Source organism: Leopardus geoffroyi, chromosome X (genome assembly GCF_018350155.1).
Source record: "Leopardus geoffroyi isolate Oge1 chromosome X, O.geoffroyi_Oge1_pat1.0, whole genome shotgun sequence".
Taxonomy (NCBI): Eukaryota; Metazoa; Chordata; class Mammalia; order Carnivora; family Felidae; genus Leopardus; species Leopardus geoffroyi.
In genome coordinates, this window is record NC_059343.1 from 86,944,727 (window position 1) to 86,960,978 (window position 16,252).

General features: G+C 38.1%; 1 protein-coding gene across 2 annotated transcripts in view; it reads left to right on the plus strand.

Annotated features, from left to right (window-relative positions):
• NRK (Nik related kinase) overlaps positions 1-16,252 on the plus strand; it is a 147,125-nt gene that overhangs the window by 109,651 nt on the left and 21,222 nt on the right. For both annotated transcript variants that reach the window (XM_045471500.1, XM_045471501.1), the window contains exons 17-21: positions 144-241; positions 1,249-1,613; positions 3,382-3,721; positions 6,671-6,857; positions 7,516-7,671. In XM_045471500.1, the coding sequence (XP_045327456.1) occupies positions 144-241; positions 1,249-1,613; positions 3,382-3,721; positions 6,671-6,857; positions 7,516-7,671 (1,146 nt within the window). The remainder of the gene's footprint in view (positions 1-143; positions 242-1,248; positions 1,614-3,381; positions 3,722-6,670; positions 6,858-7,515; positions 7,672-16,252) is intronic.

A 16,252-nucleotide genomic window follows, 5' to 3' on the forward strand; every position in this document is an offset into this window, starting at 1 on the left:
GGCCCCATGATAATTTATTAGGTGGTATTTCCTGAATGGAAAGAAGCTACAAGAAACATACCAAGGTATTGAAATGGTACACTATAAAAATGAACACAATGGTTGTGGTCATCACTTACTAATGTCTTTTTGGCATTCTACAGAATCTTCTTCTGAGGAAGAGAGTCCTGTAACCTGGAGGAGGTCCCAGTCATCACCGCCTTATTCTACTATTGATCAGAAGTTGCTGGTTGATGTCCATGTAGGTTGCCATCTTAACTCTTAACACATTTATCTGTTTCTTAAAAAACTTCTTTAGACCTGCATATTTTCATCTTCACTTGAGGGAAAGGCCAAAGTGCTTTTTTTTTAATTAATATTTCAAAGATAGATTTCCATTGCTATGTGAGTATGCAGAATATGAAATCTAGAAATTAAGCTTGAAATGGAGAAACTTTAAACTGATCATAAAATATTTTATATTCACATGCTTTTGTCAGAACATGTTCAGATAGGGGGGATAGAAAGGTCTTTGTAGAAGCTAATCTCAAATCAAGGAGTAAAAGCTAGATGTTCACTTTTAGCTAATATAATTTCTTGGATTATGAGGTAATACATAAAAATAACACATTTGGAGAAAAATAAAATGCCCTCTGACAGCATAAGCAATAGTCTGCCAGATGTTTCCACAGTGTGCTTTCAGGTCACTCCATTTTACTTTTGTAATTATCCCTACCCTCCACATACACATCTCTTTCAGATTGCCTAAAGATTGTTATATGACACCATACTTAAAGGTGCATTTATATTAATTTGGTTCTTAGAAGTGTTTGAGTTACTTTAAGACAACCTATGTACAAAACTAGAGCTAGGAAATTAAGTATCAATTTTAAGAGCTATGTTTTAATCCTAATATCAGAGGATAAAATGAAAGGGAAAAAATGAGTATACCCTCTATAGAGCATCAAATAATCTGTTTTACTTTCTATAACCAAAACCAAATGTCTATTCCTCAGCAGAAAAGTAGGGGCAATAAAAAACAAAGTGAATATATTTTTCTCTTTGTGATCCAGAAAGGCCATTAATGATCATAGCCTGAAGTTTGGGTTTTGGCATTCAATCTTAAAAAAACGCTGGCTTTATCTTGTAAATACATATCTTCATTTCAATTGAAAATATATTTTAAAATATTGCCAGCTTGGAAACTTTCCAATATAGAAGAAAATAAAAGTCTACTAGAGATTGCATTAACCTTTCTTGTGCACACAGGTTCCAGATGGATTTAAAGTAGGAAAAATATCACCCCCTGTTTACTTGACAAATGAATGGGTAGGCTCTAATGCACTCTCTGAAATCTTCCGGAATGATTGGTTAACTCCTGCACCTGTCATTCAGCCACCTGAAGAGGATGGTGATTATGTTGAACTCTATGATACTGGTGCTGATACTTATGGTGATGATGATGATTCTAATGATGCTTATGAAGATACCTATGACCATGACAATGGCAATGATGGCTTGGATAACCAGGTTGGTCAGGTTAATGATATTGGTGAAGACCATGATGATAATGACAATGATGAAGCTATTGATGACAAAGACAATAATCATGATGATGCTCCTTGTTGGCCAAGGTTGGTTTTTCTGGATTACTTGTACTACCAATATTTTAGAATGTTTCAATTATTTGCATGTTTGTTTTACTTTCAAATTTTATTACCAAAAGGGTGAATGAATTGCACTTGTATATTAGTAAATGGTTCATTTTTCAATAATATATTTAAATTATTTTGATGCAAAACACTTCATTTTGAATTTTTATATGGTATATTTTATTAGTATTCAAGTATTATGTTCCTTATAACTGGAATTGTTAATGTTTCTGTTAAAATTAGTGCTACTGAGTCATCTTATGCTGTAAAACCACAGTGAGTATATGAAATGGGGTAACAAATAGTGTGCTACGTAATAACTGTGTGATGAAGCCCTGATATTGCAAACAAAATCTCCAAATTTGCTGAGAACAATGAATTGCAAACTTGACTTTCACCTGATAATTTTAGGCTGAAACTTACTAACATGGCATTATTCTTGGAATTCTTCAAACTGCTGTAACTAAATTCAGTACTCATTCAATTTTATCTTCTTATAGAGCAGCTGCCAAAAGTGGTAATATTTAGTGAAGTGATGTTTTTGGCATGCCACCAGTTGTTTGCTATATATATAGTTCCTTTCTCCTGCTCAAAACAGGCCAGTGTGTTCTTATTTACATATGCTCATGGTTTGTGTTTAAACTGCTCTCGAAGAAGATTACTTAATATAGTAAATGTTTACATTTTTAGAAAAATTATCAGTGGGAGAATTGTTTGCTTTATAATATTGAAATGCATATATTGTTTGGTTAATTTTCAAATGTTATTGATGGATATACATGGCAGAACAGACTACAGATCATTCAATAGTTTTTTTTTTCTTTTTTGCCAACTAAAAAATCTACCAGGAATTCCATTCTCAAATAAATTTGCTTTTGGGGGTGCCTAGGTGGCTCAGTCGGTTAAGTGCTGACTTCGGCTCAGGTCATGATCTCGTGGTTCGTAAGTTCAAGCCTAGCATTGAGCTCTGTGCTGAGAGCTCAGAGCCTGGAACCTGCTTCAGATTCTGTGTCTCCCTCTCTCTCTGCCCCTTCTCCCACTCACACTCTGCCTCTCTCTCTCTAAAAGATAAACATTAAAAAAATAAATTTGCTTTCAGAATTATCATAGGTATATGTTTATGTTGTGTCTTAAACAAAAAAAAATCATTGAGACATTTTGTTAAGCTTGGTGTTCTTGGCAACTAATTAAATGACTCTCTCAGCTTAATGAAATCTATATTACTTATTTCCTGGTGGTGGTAATAGAAAAAATCAATGGGATTCTGTATCAAAGTAGTCAATACACATGTTAGAAAATTGAGGCATATATTAAAATCAACAGAAATTAAATATGTTGCAAGAAGAATTATTCGATGTTGTGGTTGTGCCAAAAATATGGGTTTGATCATTTATGTGGTTGTGAAGTTGCTAATGCATGTAGTCTATTATTTAAGCAAAAAAAAAAAAAACATATTCATGCTGCTAACCTAACACATGTTCCTAATAAAGAATGCAAGTTCTCTTCCATCTGCCATCCACATGCAATTGAGGAATTGGTGGAGGTTATGGTGTTAATTCAGTATTTAAGATTGACAGGATATAGGGGTATTCTTCTTGTCCATATCATACCGGTAGTGTTCACATAGAACAAAAATGTTCCTAGAGGTGGTACATATGTATCAGACACATCTGAATTCTGTTTTATTTGCTGACTTTCAAATGTGTTTGTGTTCGGTGGCTCTCTATCATTAATTGGATCTTGTTATCAGACCAAGCTATGGCTATGGAAGCTACAAGCAAGATGGTAGAGATGGAAATGATGGTGGAGAAGGGACATGCAACAGCTATGGAAGTCAGAGAGTCAGTAGAAGCCATGGAGGAAGTGTAGCCAGTGGGGGCAGTGCGGCCATTGGAGACCATGAAGAACATGGAGCCAATATAGGCAATGGAAGAAGAGTCAAGGTAAATGGAGGTAAGGGAGTCAGTGGAACCAATGAAGAAAGTGGAGCCTTTGAACTCAGTGAAGGAGAAAATTACTCAGAGACAGCAGAGACAGATGGTCAAGGATTGGAGAGACTGACATCCCAGGACTTTGAACATCAACAGGAGGTAATACACCATTTGAAAAGGAGAATGAATTCCTCACCTTGTAAATGTGTTTTTTCATGTGATATTTCACATTTCCAGCCATTTCATATATTTTTAACTTCCATCCCAAAGGCTTAAACATTTTAAATTATAGCTATAGGTAGGTCTTTACTTCTCATTTGTATGGTTTCTATTTACTTCTAGGGACAAAAATGTATTTTTTGTTTGCTTTTATTACTCAGATCACACATTTTGGATAGTGTCTCTTAACACATACATTTTTTTTTTTCTGGGAAGTTGTCATTGTGGTAAAATATACATAACATACAATTATCTATGTTAACTATTTTAAGTATACATTTCAGTGGCATTAAGTACATTCACAATGTTGTACAGCCATTATTACTATTAATTTCTACAATTTTTTCATCATCCCAAACAATTAAAACAGTTAACTCCCTATTATGCCTCCCACCAGTTCCCAATAACTCCTATTCTACTTTCTATCTAGGTATCTTATATAAGCAGATCACACAATATTTGTCCTTTTGTATCTGGCTTATTTCACTTAGCATAATATTTTTAAGGTTTATCCATGTTGTAGCATTTATCATAATTTTATTCATTTTTAATTAATGAATTCATTCATTTTTAATGAATTCATTTTAATGAATAATATTTTAATGAATAATATTCATTTAATATTCATTTAATGAATAATATTCCATTGCATGAATATATCACATTTTGTTTATCCATTCATCTGTTGATGGTCACTTGGGTTGCTTTTCACCTTTTGGCTATCATGAATAGTGCTGCTATGAATACTGGTGTACAACCATATGTTATTGGGGTACCTGTTTTCGATTATTTCGATTATTTTGAGTGGAATTCCTAGATGTAGAATTGCTAGAGTGGAATTGCTATATTCTATTTTAACTTTTTGAGGAACTATTAACACATACTATTTAAATAGAAGTAATGTATTGTGTTTAGACAATGATTTTATCATTCACAAAACATTACTAACTTTATAAATAGTTTTAAAAATAATCAAATAGCTTCACAAATGCCAGATCAATAGGAATGATCACAGAGAAGATTTCCTGGAGCATGTGGTATTTGAACTAATTCTTGACAAACAGGAAGTTCTTACATATCTGAAAACACAGGTGATATTCCAGACAGAGGGAAGATCATGCCAATTTACTTTCCTAGACTGTTGTCCTATCCCACAAACTGGCTTACAAGATGCCATGCTCTTTCATGAATTAGTGCCCTTGTGCAAGCTGTTCCCTCTGTCTGTAAGGCTGCCCCCTCACCTCTTCTCTGCTTGGGTAATTAGTCATCCTCATGATCCAACTTATATATTATCTTTGACTTTTCAGGATGGAATTATATACCCCTCCCTGTGTGCTTGCAAGCGTTTTGCCTATAGTTTAATTTTAGTACCTGTGACATTGTATTTGGTTGTTTACTTGCTTTTCTGCCATACTAGATTGTGAACTCTTAAAAGGCAGAAGCTATGTTTAATCCATCCTCAATTACTTTTCTCTGTCAACTCACCCAATCCCAGGGTCCAAACTAGGAGTTGGTCTATGATAGATAGACACAATAATTACGGAAGAAATTGAGGAAGGAAGAAAATTCCCTAGATAGTTTCCAATGGGAAAGCAGTGGGAAAGACTCTCTCTCTCTCTCTCTCTCTCTCTCTCTCTCTCTCTCTCTCTTCCCACCCCCCTCCCTCTCCCTACTTGTCTATCTAAATTAAAGACGTTAAAACAGGATACCCTATCAGTTTTGTTTTCTTAGCACGCCTGGGTATCTCTATCGCAGGGAACAGTTTTTGACATTTACAGAACGAATGGGTATTCTTTTCATTTTAATTTAAAAAAGACATGTTGCCATACAATACTTTTGTTGCTGGAAAGGTCATAAAAACAAGTCTTTGACAGGGCAGTACAGCTCTCTCAATGTCAAGAATCACTGTTTAGATGCAAAGAAATGCTTATCAATAGAAAGGCTTACCAAAAACAGTTGGTATGTTTTGCACAGGACATGGCTCCCCACATACATTCTGTCCATTTTGTGGCTTTTATCCTTGAGTTTCTTCTACGTAAGTTGATGGAAACCAACCAGATTTTCAGTGTGGCATGTTCACCCTAGAATTTGTGTTGGTTGATATTCCATCATTAGCTTTGTCATAAGACAAAATAGAATTGATACCCCCAACTCTGGTGACTTTTTTAGTTTTTCAAGTGGCTGTTTAGCATGGCATAGCTGAACATAAGTTTTAAAATCAAACTTTGGCTTCAAACTCTGGCCCTCCTACTTATCTCTATGACTTTGAATAAATTATTTAACTTTCATAAGCGTTTGTTTCCTTGTAAGTAAACTGAAGATAATTATACTTACTTTTTGGGTTGATATAAGGATTCACAATAATATGTAAGTAAAATAACTAACAGTGTACTTAGTATATAATAAAATTCCACAAATATTAGGCCCCAAATTTCACAGCTAGGGATTTCAAGTTCATTGAATTTTTCCTCTGACATCAATTGTCTCAATGGATGAGATTGTTGAGTTCTTCTGAGAAATGTAGATTTTAAAAGGATAGGGGCGCCTGGGTGGCTCAGTCAGTTAAGCTGCCGACTGGGCTTAGGTCATGATCTCACTGTATGTGAGCACATACACAGCACATCGGGCTCTGTGCTGACAACTCAGAGCCTGGAGCCTCTTTCAGATTCTGTGTCTCCCTCTCTCTCTGCCCCTCCCCCACTCCCGCTCTGTCTCTCTTGCTCTCAAAAAATAAATGAACATTAAAAATGTTTAAAAAAATAAAAGGGCACGGAATTATAAATGCTACAAATTTTGCATTCTCTTTTCCAAATGACCTCTAGGCATATTATATTTCTTTCACAGTTAATCTCTGAATAAAGTCAAAATTGGTTTTTGATCTTCTTTTAGGAGCCAGGTGGTAGAAGTGAGGCCTCAAATGCCATTGCCTCAGATGCTGCACCAGCAGCACCTGATGACAAGAATGACAGCATGGATATATTGGAAGCGTCAACACAATCAGGTTTTTCTGCCAGCCACTCGTCTCCTTCTAATAGCTCTGGGAGGGCTGCAAATGCTGACTTTGCCAGTGCCATCTGTAAGTATGTTAATATAATCTCCAAATGTTGCAGTCTGTTCACACATTGTAGTGTTTGACCACTGGTTCATCGGTTCATGATCCGAAAAGAATGAAATCATTCTGATATTCAGTTAACATAAATTCGGATGAATATATGCTTTAAAAAATATATTCTTCACTGAGTCTTTATGGCACCTAAATTTGAACTACAAGTACGTATGGGGCACCTGAGTGGCTCAGTCGGTTAATCTGACTTCAGCTCAGGTCATGATCTCACAGTTCATGGGTTCAAGCCCTGTGTCAGGCTCTGTGCTGATAGATCAGAGCCTGGAGCCTGCTTCGGATTCTGTGTCTCCCTCTCTCTCAAAAATAAATAAACATTGAAGAAAAAATAAACTACAAATAAGTAATCGAGTCCCTCATCTGGGTTTATTATTTTTTGGCAATCTAATTGTGGTAATTTGAAATACATTCATATTCAGAAAAGTACTTTAACTATCATGATTTGTGTTATCTGATAGTTTAGGAGTTACAGAAATGATAAATCCTGGATAAACAAAATACAATAAAGGAAAAGAAACTTTTCTATGCTGTGTCTTATTTGTGGAAACATTCAAGCATATTTGGTGTGTACACTAGTAATTTCTCTGAATATCTTACCTTTACTTCTTCACAGTGTATGCTGGGTTAGTGGAAGCACCTGAGAAATCACCTAAGCCACCATCTGAAGTCAACGTTAACCCACTATATGTGTCTCCTGCATGTAAAAAACCACTAATCCACATGTATGAAAAGGAATTCACTTCTGAGATCTGCTGTGGTTCTTTGTGGGGTATGTTTAGCTTCTTAAAACTGAGTTGTTCCTTTTTAAAGAATATATTTTTACCAATGTAGCAAACTTGTGAAAAATCATAGATGTTAAACACTTGTTTCTTATTACTAAACCATTATCAAGCAAATAAAACATATTTATTTATAGTAGTTCATTTGTTCCCTTTTTTTTACTGATTTATTTTCACTCAATTCAGTTTGAATTTTGATGCTTGAATTGGCAATCATCCCTACCCTTTTTATTAACTTTGTGTGTGTATGTATATATATATATATATATATATACACACACATACATATTTAACTTATGTGTAATTAATGTAATATTGGATTAGGCTATGATTATTTTAAAATTTGAGCTTAGTATTTTTTTAAAAATTTTTAAATGATTGTTTACTTTTAAGAGAGAGACAGAGTATGAGTGGGGGAGGGGCCAAGACAGAGGGAGACACAGAATCTGAAGCAGGCTCTAGGCTCTGGGCTGTCAGCACAGAGCCCAACACAGGGCTTGAACTCATGAAGGGCAAGATCATGACCTGAGCCGAAGTCGGTCACTGACTGAACCACCCAGGCGCCCCTGAGCTTAGTATTTTTAATTTAGGGTAGTGTGTAGCATATAATACCTAATGAAATATTACAAGACAGATTTCTTTACATTCTTGTTTTTAAATAATTTTGAGGATTGGGGCACATGGGTGGCTCAGTCAGTTAAGCATCTAACTTTGGCTCAGGTCATGATCTCGTGGTTTGTGAGTTCCAGCCCTACATTAGGCTTGCTGCTGTCAGCACAGAACCCACTTCAGCTCCTCTGACCCCCCTCTTTCTGCCCCTCCCCTGCTTGTGCTCTCTCAAAAATAAATAAAAACAAGCAAATAAATAAATAAATAAATAAATAAAATAATTTTGAGGATTTGTAGAGAAAGTTCCTTTGATAATGTCTTTTTTCAATGTTTCAAGTTTTTATTTAAATTCTAGTTAGTTAACATGCACTGTAATACTAGTTGCAGGAGTAGAATTTAGTGATTCATCATTTAACATGTAACACCTAGTTCTCATCACAATAAATGCCCTCCTTACTACCTGTCACTCATTTAGCCCATCACCCCGGGCAACCTCCCTTCCAGCAACCTCAGTTTGTTCTCTATACTTGAGAGTCTCTTTTATGCTTTGACTCCTGTTATTTTTTTCTTTCCCTGTGTACATCTGTTTTGTTTCTTAAATTCCACATGTAAGTGAAATCATATGGTATTTGTCATTTTCTGACTGACTTATTTCACCTAACATAATACTCTAGTTCCATCCACATCGTTGCAAATGACAAGATTTCATTTTTTTATGGTTGAGTAATATTCCATTGTATATATATACATCTTCTTTATCCATCAGTTTATCCATCAGTTGATAGACATTTGGGCTCTTTCCATAATTTGGCTATTGTTGATAATGCTGCTATAAACATTGAGGTGCATGTCCCCCTTCAAATCAGTATTTTTGTATCCTTTGGGTAAATACCTACTAGTGCAATTACTGGGCCATAGGGTAGTTCTATTTTTAACTTTCTGAGGAATCTCCATACTGTTTTCCAGAGTAGCTGCACCAGTTTAACTTGCTACCAACAGTGTAAGAGGGTTCCCCTTTCACCACATCTTCACCAACATCTGTTGTTCCATATGTTGTTCATTTTAATCATTCTGATAAGTGTGAGGTGATATCTCATTGTAGCTTTGATATGTATTTCCTTGATAATGAGTGATGCTGAGCATCTCTTCATGAGTATGTTAGCCATCTGGATGACCTTCGATAATGTCTTTTTTCTTTCTTTCTTTCTTTCTTTCTTTCTTTCTTTCTTTCTTTCTTTCTTTATTTTTTAATATATGAAATTTATTGTCAAATTGGTTTCCATACAACACCCAGTGCTCATCCCAAAAGGTGCCCTCCTCAATACACATCACCCACCCTCCCCTCCCTCCCACCCCCCATCAACCCTCAGTTTGTTCTCAGTTTTTAACAGTCTCTTATGCTTTAGCTCTCTCCCACTCTAACCTCTTTTTTTTTTCCTTCCCCTCCCCCATGGGTTTCTGTTAAGTTTCTCAGGATCCACATAAGAGTGAAACCATATGGTATCTGTCTTTCTCTGTATGGCTTATTTCACTTCGCATCACACTCTCCAGTTCCATCCATGTTGCTACAAAAGGCCATATTTCATTCTTCCTCATTGCCACGTAGTATTCCATTGTGTATATAAACCACAATTTCTTTATCCATTCATCAGTTGATGGACATTTAGGCTCTTTCCATAATTTGGCTATTGTTGAGAGTGCTGCTATAAACATTGGGGTACAAATGCCCCTATACATCAATACTCCTGTATCCCTTGGATAAATTCATAGCAATGCTATTGCTGGCTCATAGGGTAGGTCTATTTTTAATTTTCTGAGGAACCTCCACACTGCTTTCCAGAGCGGCTGCACCAATTTGCATTCCCACCAACAGTGCAAGAGGGTTCCCGTTTCTCCACATTCTCTCCAGCATCTATAGTCTCCTGATTTGTTCATTTTGGCCACTCTGACTGGCGTGAGGTGATATCTGAGTGTGGTTTTGATTTGTATTTCCCTGATAAGGAGCGACGTTGAGCATCTTTTCATGTGCCTGTTGGCCATCCGGATGTCTTCTTTAGAGAAGTGTCTAGGGGCGCCTGGATGGCGCAGTCGGTTAAGCATCCGACTTCAGCCAGGTCACGATCTCGCGGTCCGTGGGTTCGACCCCGCGTCGGGCTCTGGGCTGATGGCTCAGAGCTGGAGCCTGTTTCCGATTCTATGTCTCCCTCTCTTTCTGCCCCTCCCCCGTTCATGCTCTGTCTCTCTCTGTCCCAAAAATAAATAAAAACGTTGAAAAAAAAAATTTTAGAGAAGTGTCTATTCATGTTTTCTGCCCATTTCTTCACTGGGTTATTTGTTTTTCAGGTGTGGAGTTTGGTGAGCTCTTTATAGATTTTGGATACTAGCCCTTTGTCCAATATGTCATTTGCAAATATCTTTTCCCATTCCGTTGGTTGCCTTTTAGTTTTGTTGGTTGTTTCCTTTGCTGTGCAGAAGCTTTTTATCTTCATAAGGTCCCAGTAATTCACTTTTGCTTTTAATTCCCTTGCCTTTGGGGATGTGTCGAGTAAGAGATTGCTATGGCTGAGGATAGAGAGGTCTTTTCCTGCTTTCTCCTCTAAGGTTTTGATGGTTTCCTGTCTCACATTCAGGTCTTTATCCATTTTGAGTTTATTTTTGTGAATGGTGTGAGAAAGTGGTCTAGTTTCAACCTTCTGCATGTTGCTGTCCAGTTCTCCCAGCACCATTTGTTAAAGAGACTGTCTTTTTTCCATTGGATGTTCTTTCCTGCTTTGTCAAAGATGAGTTGGCCATACGTTTGTGGGTCTAGTTCTGGGGTTTCTATTCTATTCCATTGGTCTATGTGTCTGTTTTTGTGCCAATACCATGCTGTCTTGATGATGACAGCTTTGTAGTAGAGGCTAAAGTCTGGGATTGTGATGCCTCCTGCTTTGGTCTTCTTCTTCAAAATTCCTTTGGCTATTCAGGGCCTTTTGTGGTTCCATATGAATTTTAGGATTGCTTGTTCTAGTTTCAAGAAGCATGCTGGTGCAATTTTGATTGGGATTGCATTGAATGTGTAGATAGCTTTGGGTAGTATTGACATTTTGACAATATTTATTCTTCCAATCCATGAGCAGGGAATGTCTTTCCATTTCTTTAAATCTTCTTCAATTACCTTCATAAGCTTTCTATAGTTTTCAGCATACAGATCTTGTACATCTTTGGTTAGATTTATTCCTAGGTATTTTATGCTTCTTGGTGCAATTGTGAATGGGATCAGTTTCTTTATTTGTCTTTCTGTTGCTTCATTGTTAGTGTATAAGAATGCAACTGATTTCTGTACATCGACTTTGTATCCTGCAACTATGCTGAATTCAGGTATCAGTTCTAGCAAACTTTTGGAGTCTATCGGATTTTTCATGTATAATATCATGTCATCTGCAAAAAGCGAAAGCTTGGTTTCATCTTTGCCAATTTTGATGCCTTTGATTTCCTTTTGTTGTCTGATTGCTGATGCTAGAACTTCCAGCACTATGTTAAACAACAGCGGTGAGAGTGGGCATCCCTGTCGTGTACCTGATCTCAGGGAAAAAGCTCTCAGTTTTTCCCCGTTGAGGATGATGTTAGCTGTGGGCTTTTCATAAATGGCTTTTATGATCCTTAAGTATGTTCCTTCTATCCCGACTTTCTCAAGGGTTGTTATTAAGAAAGGGTGCTGGATTTTGTCAAAGGCCTTTTCTGCATCGATTGACAGGATCATATGGTTCTTCTCTTTTTTTTTGTTAATGTGATGTACCACGTTGATTGATTTGCGAATGTTGAACCAGCCCTGCATCCCAAGAATGAATCCCACTTGATCATGGTGAATAAATTTTTTTATATGCCGTTGAATTCGATTTGCTAGTATCTTATTGAGAATTTTGGCATCCATATTCATCAGGGATATTGGCCTGTAGTTCTCTTTTTTTACTGGGTCTCTGTCTGGTTTAGGAATCAAAGGAATACTGGCTTCCTAGAATGAGTCTGGAAGTTTTCCTTCCCTTTCTATTTCTTGGAATAGCTTGAGAAGGATAGGTATTACCTCTGCTTTAAACGTCTGGTAGAACTCCCCAAGGAAGCCATCTGGTCCTGGACTCTTATTTGTTGGGAGATTTTTGATAACCGATTCAATTTCTTCGCTGGTTATGGGTCTGTTCAAGCTTTCTATTTCCTCCTGATTGAGTTTTGGAAGAGTGTGGGTGTTTAGGAATTTGTCCATTTCTTCCAGGTTGTCCAATTTGTTGGTATATAATTTTTCATAGTATTCCCTGATAATTGTTTGTATCTCTGAGGGATTGGTTGTAATAATTCCATTTTCATTCATGATTTTATCGATTTGGGTCATCTCCCTTTTCTTTTTGAGAAGCCTGGCTAGAGGTTTGTCAATTTTGTTAATTTTTTCAAAAAACCAACTCTTGGTTTCGTTGATCTGCTCTCCAGTTTTTTTAGATTCTATATTGTTTATTTCTGCTCTGATCTTTATTATTTCTCTTCTTCTGCTGGGTTTAGGCTGTCTTTGCTGTTCTGCTTCTATTTCCTTTAGGTGTGCTGTTAGATTTTGTATTTGGGATTTTTCTTGTTTCTTGAGATAGGCCTGGATGGCAATGTATTTTCCTCTCAGGACTGCCTTCGCTGCATCCCAAAGCGTTTGCATTGTTGTATTTTCATTTTCGTTTTTTTCCATATATTTTTTAATTTCTTCTCTAATTGCCTGGTTGACCCACTCATTCGCTAGTAGGGTGTTCTTTAACCTCCATGCTTTTGGAGGTTTTCCAGACTTTTTCCTGTGGTTGATTTCAAGATTCATAGCATTGTGGTCTGAACGTATGCATGGTATAATTTCAATTCTTGTATACTTATGAAGGGCTGTTTTGTGACCCAGTATATGATCTATCTTGGAGAATGTTCCATGTGCACTCGAGGGGAAAGTATATTGTGTTCCTTTGGCATGCAGAGTTCTAAATATATCTGTCAAGTCCATCTGATCCAATGTCTCATTCAGGGCCCTTGTTTCTTTATTGACCGTGTGTCTAGATGATCTATCCATTTCTGTAAGTGGGGTGTTAAAGTCCCCTGCAATTACCACATTCTTATCAACAAGGTTGCTTATGTTTGTGAGTAATTGTTTTATATATTTGGGGGCTCCAGTATTCAGCGCATAGACATTTATAATTGTTAGTTCTTCCTGATGGATAGACCCTGTGATTATTATATAATGCCCTTCTTCATCTCTTGTTACAGCCTGCAATTGAAAGTCTAGTTTGTCTGATATAAGTATGGCTACTCCAGCTTTCTTTTGGCTTCCAGTAGCATGATAAATAGTTCTCCATCCCCTCACTCTCAATCTAAAGGTGTCCTCAGGTCTAAAATGAGTCTCTTGTAGACAGCAAAGAGATGGGTCTTGTTTTTTTATCCATTCTGATACCCTGTGTCTTTTGGTTGGCGCATTTAATCCATTTACATTCAGTGTTATTATAGAAAGATATGGGTTTAGAGTCATTGTGATGTCTGTATGTTTTATGCTTGTAGTGATGTCTCTGGTACTTTGTCTCACAGGATCCCCCTTAGGATCTCTTGTAGGGCTGGTTTAGTGGTGACAAATTCCTTTCAGTTTTTGTTTGTTTGTTTGTTTTGTTTATCTCTCCTTCTATTCTAAATGACAGACTTGCTGGATAAAGGATTCTCGGCTGCATATTTTTCCTGTTTAGCACACTGAAAATATCGTGCCAATCCTTTCTGTCCTGCCAAGTTTCAAAAGAGAGTTCAGTCACGAGTCTTATAGGTCTCCCTTTATATGGTAGGGCACGTTTACCCCTTGCTGCTTTCAGAATTTTCTCTTTATCCTTGTATTTTGCCAGTTTCACTATGATATGTCGTGCAGAAGATCGATTCAAGTTACGTCTGATGGGAGTTCTCTGTGCCTCTTGGATTTCAATGCCTTTTTCCTTCCCCAGTTCAGGGAAGTTCTCAGCTATAATTTCTTCAAGTACCCCTTCAGCACCTTTCCCTCTCTCTTCCTCCTCTGCGATACCAATTATGCGTATATTATTTCTTTTTAGTGTATCACCTAGTTCTCTAATTTTCCCCTCATACTCCTGCATTTTTTTATCTTTTTCTCAGCTTCCTCTTTTTCCATAACTGTATCTTCTAGTTCACCTATTCTCTCCTCTGCCTCTTCAAGCCGAGCTGTCGTCGTTTCCATTTTGTTTTGCATTTCGTTTAAAGCACTTTTCAGCTCCTCGTGACTGTTCCTTAGTCCCTTGATCTCTGTAGCAAGAGATTCTCTGCTGTCCTCTATCCTGTTTTCAAGCCCAGCGATTAATTTTATGACTATTATTCTAAATTCACTTTCTGTTATATTATTTAAATCCTTTTTGATCAGTTCATTAGCTGTTGTAATTTCCTGGAGATTCTTCTGAGGGGAATTCTTCCGTTTGGTCATTTTGGATAGTCCCTGGAGTGGTTCGGACCTGCAGGGCACTTCTCCTGTGCTGTGGTGTATAACTGGAGCTGGTGGGCGGAGTTGCAGTCAGACCTGGTGTCTGCCCCCAGCCCACCGCTGGGGCCACAGTCAGACTGGTGTGTGCCTTCTCTTCCCCTCTCCAGGGGCGGGAATCACTGTGGGGTGGCGTGGCCCGTCTGGGCTACTTGCACCCTGCCAGGCTTGTGGTGCTGGGGATCTGGCATATTAGCTGGGGTGGGTAGGCAAGGTGCACGGGGGCAGGAGGGGCAGGCTTAGCTCACTTCTCCTTAGGTGATCCACTTCAGGAGGGGCCCTGTGGCAGCCGGAGGGAGTCAGATCCGCTGCCGGCGGTTTGGCTCCACAGAAGCACAGAGTTGGGTGTTTTAGCAGAGCGAGCAAGTTCCCTGGCAGGAACTGGTTCCCTTTGGGATTTTGGCTGGGGGATGGGCGGGGGAGATGGCGCTGGCAAGCGCCTTTGTTCCCCACCAAAGTGAGCTCTGTCGTCCCGGGGGCTCAGCAGCTCTCCCTCCCTTTGTCCTCCAGCCTTCCCGCTTTCTGAGCAGAGCTGTTAACTTATGACCTCCCAGACGCTAAGTCGCGCTTGCTGTCGGAACACAGTCCGTCAGGCCCCTCCGCTTTTGCCAGCCCGACTCGGGGGCTCTGCTTGGCCGGCGAGCCGCCCCTCCACCCCGGCTCCCTCCCGCCAGTCCGTGGAGTGCGCTCCGCCTCGCCGCCCATCCTACCCTCTTCCGTGGGCCTCTCGTCTGCGCTTGGCTCCGGAGATTCCGTTCTGCTCATCCTCTGGCGGTTTTCTGGGTTATTTAGGCAGGTGTAGGTGGAATCTAAGTGATCAGTAGGATGCGCGGTGAGCCCAGCGTCCTCCTACGCCGCCATCTTCCCTCTCCTCGATAATGTCTTAATGATAGATTTTTTCAATCCTTTGCTCCAGAATAATTATAACCATATTAATAAGGCTCAGACAATATTTTACTAAAGTTAGTCTGAATCATAAATGAAACAATAAATAAATGGAAAGAGGGAAGAAATTCAAAGTAAATTCCAACCTCTCAGTTGCAATTTCATAGATTTTGCTTAATGTATGATTGAACATGGGACAGAATTTTAAATTAAAAATAGAGCAGTGTAGAAAACAGTATAGTTATATGGACTGAACAACTTGGAAAAAACCATGTTATCCTCAAAGCTAATATATTATGTCAGATAACAAGAAAGCAAAGTTTACTTCATTATCGTTTCAGTCAGACAACTACCCAGATATCTAGTTAATGTCTCATTCATTTTTATAACTTGTGGTTTTATATTTTGAAAAATAAAATATTATGGTCAAAATTGACTATATTTTCCCCTCTGTCTCTGATTCCCCTGTGGGAGGAGATGCAGTTCCTAAATCTGCCACAGGCCATTACTTAGAGAACTGGTAAAGGACAGAGTAGGAAGGTAACAGCAGAGACACTTGC